At 59.9% G+C, this 6,569-nt stretch overlaps 1 protein-coding gene across 1 annotated transcript; it reads right to left on the bottom strand.

Moving 5' to 3' along the window:
- Positions 1-2,402: 2,402 nt before the first annotated feature.
- MNEG_6148 (hypothetical protein) lies at positions 2,403-5,514 on the bottom strand (the record flags this gene model as incomplete). Its single annotated transcript, XM_014045375.1, has 4 exons — positions 2,403-2,647; positions 2,863-3,171; positions 3,423-4,061; positions 5,328-5,514. Coding segments are annotated over 4 exons (1,380 nt in total), but the record flags the coding sequence as incomplete, so codon positions are not given.
- Between the last annotated feature and the right edge of the window lie 1,055 nt (positions 5,515-6,569).

Consider the following 6,569-nt stretch of genomic DNA (forward strand, 5'->3'; position numbering starts at 1 on the left):
CCCAAACCCCCCATCCCGCACATATAGATCCCTTTGTTGGCCAGCAGCGTGCACGCGTTCCCAGCCGACAACGTTGCGAGCGGGCTGGTGCGCATGCTGTGCTGGTGCACCGCCTAATAGGAAAGCACTGTCGCCATGTCGGTCTGCTGGTGCCAATCGCAGTGGCTGGTCGCGGCGGGGCCAACAGCACTCACGGCAGCGCGGTGCGGCCAGCGCCATCAACGCCGCGAGGCGCGCGCGGCAGAGGGAGGGCCGGCGCCTCAAAATGGTGTAGCCGAGCCATTAGCAGTCCGAGCGCGCAGTGACGGCGGGCCGCGCGCGGCGGGCGAAACGGGTAACAAAGCCAACGGCAGCTGAGTGGCGCAGAGCGCTGTTACAGCTAGTTGTTGGTGGAGATGATTTGGCGCTAGCATTGGCTTGCACAATGGTCTGCTAAATCAGGCCTTACAGGAGCTGCAGGGGTGTGATGAGAGCGGCGAAGCTCGACGCAATGTGGTGCAAAACACAATACGCCGCGCCATGCATGAACCTACGTGGTTTGATTGCTACTGCACTCACAGTCACACGGCAGTTCCTAGCTGCATGCCATCCCCGCTGTCATGGCTGTTTGCAACTAGGTAGGCATGTTGGCCGGCTACTAGGTCGGCATGTTGGCCGGTGCGAAAACAAAAAAAAACTGTGCCCGCCACCCACTGGAATCTGCCCTCCGTGGTGCATTTTGATGCAGCCGTTTCTTGCCCCGGATTGCTTCAGGGCACACAAAATAAATACACTTATGCATACACTATTGTATACGCGGTGTTTCAGGTGGGTCCCACCGCTATTAGACGGCCTATGTGCCATGGACTGATCTGCCCCCGCCCATCCTCTGCGCGGTGAGAACATTGTTTCCTGCGCCAAGCGCAGCCCATAGAGGTTCCATGTGATTGTTGTAACCACGTGGACGGGTCACTGGTGTGGAAGAAGCAGGATAGACGCGCTCTACCTACTGCAGCTAATGCACTCGCAGATACCACGCCAAAGCATCCCCGCGCTCTGCTGCCGCCCTCAGGGGCAAGATGAGATCATTTGCTGCCGTTTGAGCCGCGCCGGAGCCTCTAACTCGCCGTAGGCAGTGAGAAATTGGGCCTCAAACTATATTTAGTCTGGTGGCGGGCAAAGGGTTGGAAAAACTAATAACAACAACGAAAAACTGCGAAAATCTGCAAGAATCTGCGGAAAACTGCGGAAAACAACTCAAAACTACGATAAGCTAATAACAGATGAACAGAAGCTACGCAAACCCACGGTGCAGCCGAGCCAGATCACTCAGCGATCTTGTGTATGAAGATGATGATAAGAGGCTTTTGATATTATTCCCGTGCTTTCACAGGTGTGTACCGACGCGGGGACTCCTAGAAGGGTCTGTGGGTGCCCCCTGGTTTGTTCACAGTCGGCCTGCCTGCATGCAGCACCACCAGCCGTTGGCGCGGCCTAGCACTCATTCATCTCAACTATGCAAAACACTTCAGTATTTTTCGTAGTTTTTCTAGTTTCTGCGGCAGCACGCCGGCCAACATGCCAACAACATAGCCATATGCTACTACTACTCCTCAAGTGCGCATGTCCAGTGGCATTGGCCGTTGAGTGGCCGCTTTGCACCAGGGTTGCCTAGGGTATACAGACAGACAACATGAATACAATACATGTACATGTTCATCGTATCAGGGTTACTCTTGCACAGTGCGTGCCAGCTCGTCCCATTCACCGAAGTCAGCCGGCACACCGTACGCCACTGCAGCACCCTTGATCAAACGCACAGCATAGGCAAAATCCTGATCCGGCTCTTGCGAGTCATAGGGGGATACCGCAGGGGCCAGCCCTCCTGTAGCTGCTGCCCCAGTTGCGGTGCTGCCGCCGTGGCTGCGACCCGCTGCAGACGTGCTGCGCCCTGCTGTTTGCTGGTGCGAACCCTGCTGCCCTGCAGCATTGAGGCGCCTCAAAGCCAGCCTGGTCACCCTGCCTCCGCCCGCACCAGCGCCGCTGCCAGACGCGCCAGCGCCGCCGGCCCCACCACCCCGGGTAGCACCTGCGCCGCCCGCCGCGCCAAGCGTTCCTGCGCCTGTGTGGATTGGACAGTGCAGTGAAGGAGATGAGATTGAGGAGATGAGAATGCCCTGTGATAACAGTGTGCGGTAACACAATCAAAACGCGTGTGCATGGGCAAAGCACGGCTGGCTGAGCGGCCATCATGTCCTCTTCATGGTGAGGCAGCCACCATCACGCACGCACACGCGTTCATGCTTGTGTTGCCTCTTCTCCTACGTGCTTAAATCACTGCTACCCACACGATGGCCTCCGATGAACCCAGCGCCTTGCTGCAGGCACGCATGCAGGCACGAGGCGCAGGCATGAGTGCGAACCTCACCTGGCACGTGCTGGAGTTCCTCCTGCAGCTGCCGGCGCATGAAGGCGACCGCGGGACGTCCATCCTCTGCTGCAGCTGGACTCGCCACTTGCAGAGTGAGTCCTGCGTCCTCTGCCACCCAAGACACGACTGCATGCTGGTTGCAGTCACCGAAGGCGACAGCCAGCCGCCGGCCCGTGGTCTTGTGCAGGCCGATGCACTCCGTGGCCGCCTGGGCCCATGCCTTCAATGCACCTTGACCTGCAGGAGCAAACAGGGCAGGGGAGGGCACCCAGCTTAGAGTGCACTCCAACAAACAGGCAGACTCTGGTGGGAATTGGCACTTGCAGATGGCCGCACTGTGTGGATATGCAAGTGGAACCATACGGAGCCCAAATGGGAACCATATGACACAGCCATGTGTGACAGGGGCCGCAGGCCAGAGTGATAAAGGCCTGCGGTCCTCATGGGCTCACCTTGCAGATAGGCCTGGGACTTGAGCTCGTAAGCACCCAGGACGCCCCGCAGGTTGCCCTCAAGCTCCGGGACAGATGGCTCGCGGTCCACTGGGCCCCGCCAGACGCAGTCCGCCATGAACACATAATCTGTGCCGCCGACAAGACCCACGTTCACGTGTGGGTAGTCCGCGTGTAACCACTGCTGAGAGGTGACACAGTAGACTGTGACGCCAGGAGGGGCCATGTGATCCTGCAGCCACTGCCTGCAAGCTGTCAGCATGGCTGGGTCGGTCTCACGTGTGGTGCGCCAGACCACAGCAGCCACCTCTGCAGGAATCACGAAAGAAGAGTGGCAGCAACGGTGACTATCAAGACCACTGAGTAGGGCTAATTATGCAGATATGTAAGTGTGTGTGTAGGTGTGTGTGTTGGGGGGAGGGCGGGAGGAGTGGGGGGAAGGGCATCCCCGTATGTGCCATGGGCTGGGAACCAATACTGCCACGGTAAGCCAGGTCGCCATCCTAACATGTCACATATGCATGCATGGGCACAAGCCACAGCACGCCCAAGACACTCACCTCCTTGCTCCTCCCAACTGGGCTGCAAAAGAGTTACATTCACACTGATGCCGTAGCGGAGGCGCTCGCACACCGTGCGGACGCGAGAGGTGCTGGCTCGGGACATCGAGAAGCGACAGTCCGTCATAAGCGCGCTGAGCTGCTCCTCCACCAGCGCCGCACTGGCCTTGAGCGCCTCCTCCTGCTGCGTTGCGCTGGCTTTGAGTGCCTCCTCCACCCGCGTCGCGCTGGCCTTGAGCGCCTCCTCCTGCTGCGTCGCGCTGGCCTTGAGCGCCTCCGCCTGCTGCGCCGCGCTGGCCTTGAGCGCCTCCGCCTGCTGCATTGCGCTGGCCTTGAGCGCCTCCTCCACCCGCGTGGTGCTGGCCTTGAGCGCCTCCTCTTGCTGCGTCGCGCTGGCCTTGAGCGCATCTGCCTGCTGCATCGCGCTGGCCTTGAGCGCCTCCTCCTGCTGCGTCGCGCTGGCCTTGAGCGCCTCGGCCTGCTGCGTCGCGCTGGCCTTGAGCGCCTCTGCCTGCTGCGTCGCACTGGCCTTGAGCACCTCCACCTGCTGCGTCGCGCTGGCCCTCAGCACCTCCTCCTGACGCGTCAAGCTTGCCGTGAATACCTCCTCTAGCCTTGTCAGGCTGGCGGTCGCAGTTGCTGACAGGTCAGGGTGAGTTGCAGGGAAAGGTGTGCGTCAGGCGTCAGGCGCAGGCAAGCATGTAGGGAACGCTCAGGACACGTGCGATGGGCCTGTAACGGCCATCTCTGCGTGAGAGGCCGAGCACCACCGGGAAGCTAAGTGACGCACATAGTAGAGCATGCAGGTGTTGCCGCAAAGCGTGGGTGACGTGTGAGATAGGAAGCTGCCCCTAACAAGTTGCACATGGGGAAGTGTGCGTTTGGGGTGCTGCAAAAACCAAGGCTGCTGCTGCATGCTTATTGCCCGCGTAAAAAAGAGCAGCTGGGGATGCGATGTCGGCGACCTTGTCACAAAACCCTGCTGCATCTCACCTGCTGCTGTGGATGATTAGCAGGGGCACAGATGAAAGCCATGATGGTCAAAGGTGATCAACAAGCGATGCGCGAGGAAAGCCCAGAGGCGGTGATGGAGCAGAGCAAGTGATGAGAGGGACAGGGATGCAGAGTTCGTGTCACGTGCAGGCATCCACGTGATGCCATCCATGCAAAGTAAACACAAACATACGTGCTTGCTGCAAGGATGCACGGTGGTTGCCACCACACCACGCTTGCAGGGTGCAGCTGAGTTTCCAATCGAAGATCAGCAGTATCCATGCTTCGTTCCGCCTTGACCAGCAGCACTTGCTGTTGCAAATCCCACAAGGCCGTGGTCCACGCCACTGAGTCATTTGAATTGTGAGATGCAAGCAGAGCTCACCTGATGCTGCCGATGCTGCGCCTGGACAGCGGATGACGGGATGGTGGCAACACGAAGTGGCCGACAGCAGCATGGGTGCACATGAAAATTAAGTGGGTGACAGAGTGCAGCATGTGGCGTGAACGCGAGGGGGGGGAGGGGAGAGCAGCAAGAGTATGCAAGTAGTGTGAGCATGTACAATTAGGCGATGAGGATGCGGCAAGCTGTGGGCAGGTCATGCACACTGGCTTCAAGCTCTGCCCACAGAACGTAGGTGTCCATGTGCACATGTTTCGAGCGCTCAGGCTAGCTGTGGTGCATGCCTGGTGCAGCAACCAGCAACAAGCCGCTCACATCCCCGTGCAGCCCCACAAAACAAGGAAGCCCCTAGCGTCTGTCATGCGCATTGTGACCACTTGCCGCGTGAGCAGCATCGCATACGAAGCCACTAGCACCTGCGTCCCAGCGTCCTCCAGGACTTCTTGATACATGCAACACACTGCGTGGTTGCAACAGCCGGCAATCATATCATACAAGGACCCACCCACCTTGAACGACTGCCTTGATGGCCGTCCGCCTGTGGCCAATCGGCAGGTCCAGCAGACCGGCGGACCAGTCGACGGGCATCTGGCCAATAGCCACTGCGGCCTCGCCGCAGAGCTCGATGCTGTCATCGCCTGGGAACATCTCAGGCAACGTGCGCATCAGCAGCTGCCTCGGAGTCGGCGCATCCATGGCAACCGGGGCCTGCGCACACTACCTGGAGATGGCCATTGTGGGGCAGGTAGCACAGAAATTGCTTGAGCTGGCTTTGTGACCAGCACAGCAATAAAGCCAGCAGCATCAGGGTGAGGGCAGCACCGCACCTCCCAGCATGCACAGGGTGCGCCAGCAGCAGCTGGGACGCAGGTACTGGTGCTGTAGGCTGTTCCAAGCAGAGCTCCCAGCCAGCGCACGCACCTTTGGCTAGCCGGCAGCCCTCAACACGTATTACACGACGTGGCAGACTTGATGCGGGACACTCAGGGAGGCTGCGTGTTGTTGTAGGGGCCGTACTTGCTCACACATGAACATACACACTATAAGAGCCTCTATGCGGCGACTTTGTTCGGCGTTGGTCCCTAGGCGAGGAAGGGGCTCCGATATGATATCATACTTGCTTTTGCCTTTTCACAAACAAAATCAAAGAGAGCACCTCAATTACCTTGGAGATGTACAGGCCGTCACCTTTTCACAGGGCGCTCCAGTGCGGAAGAGCTGCGGTTGCAGCTCAGCTCGGGCTCAGACCACCCGAGGTGTCGATAATCATAGCCGTAGTGGAATGAAAGGCGGTTTGGCCCCGTACCTCAGGGCAGAAATATGCTGCGCCCCCCAGCTCCTTGGGCGTCCTGCGTGGCCCAGCAGTGTCGCTGGAGGCCGCAGCTGCCGATGGTGCAGGGGGCGCGGACCAGGAGGGCAGCGGTGCCGCGCAGCTGTACCTGGATCAGGACCTCAGGCGCCTGCTCGGGGGCAGCAGCAGCAGCAGCAGCAGCGGTGGGGGCGGCGGCGCCAGTCGCAGCAGCAGCAGCGACGAGGGCGGCGCCCCAGCCGGCGCCACGGGCGCTGCTGGCGTTGCCCCAGCCGCCGTTGAGCCACGCAGCACAGCTGCCAGCAGCCATGGCAAGCGCAAGCAGGAAAACGCTCGGTCCTACAAGAGCATCAAGGCCATCAGCCTGCTCGGTGCGCCCGCATGTGGCTGGCGTGTGGGTGTGGGTGTGGGCGGAGGGGCATGTGAGCGCGTGTGTGTGTGT

The sequence above is a fragment of the Monoraphidium neglectum genome (assembly GCF_000611645.1).
Source record: "Monoraphidium neglectum strain SAG 48.87 unplaced genomic scaffold scaffold00974, whole genome shotgun sequence".
NCBI classification, from domain to species: domain Eukaryota; kingdom Viridiplantae; phylum Chlorophyta; class Chlorophyceae; order Sphaeropleales; family Selenastraceae; genus Monoraphidium; species Monoraphidium neglectum.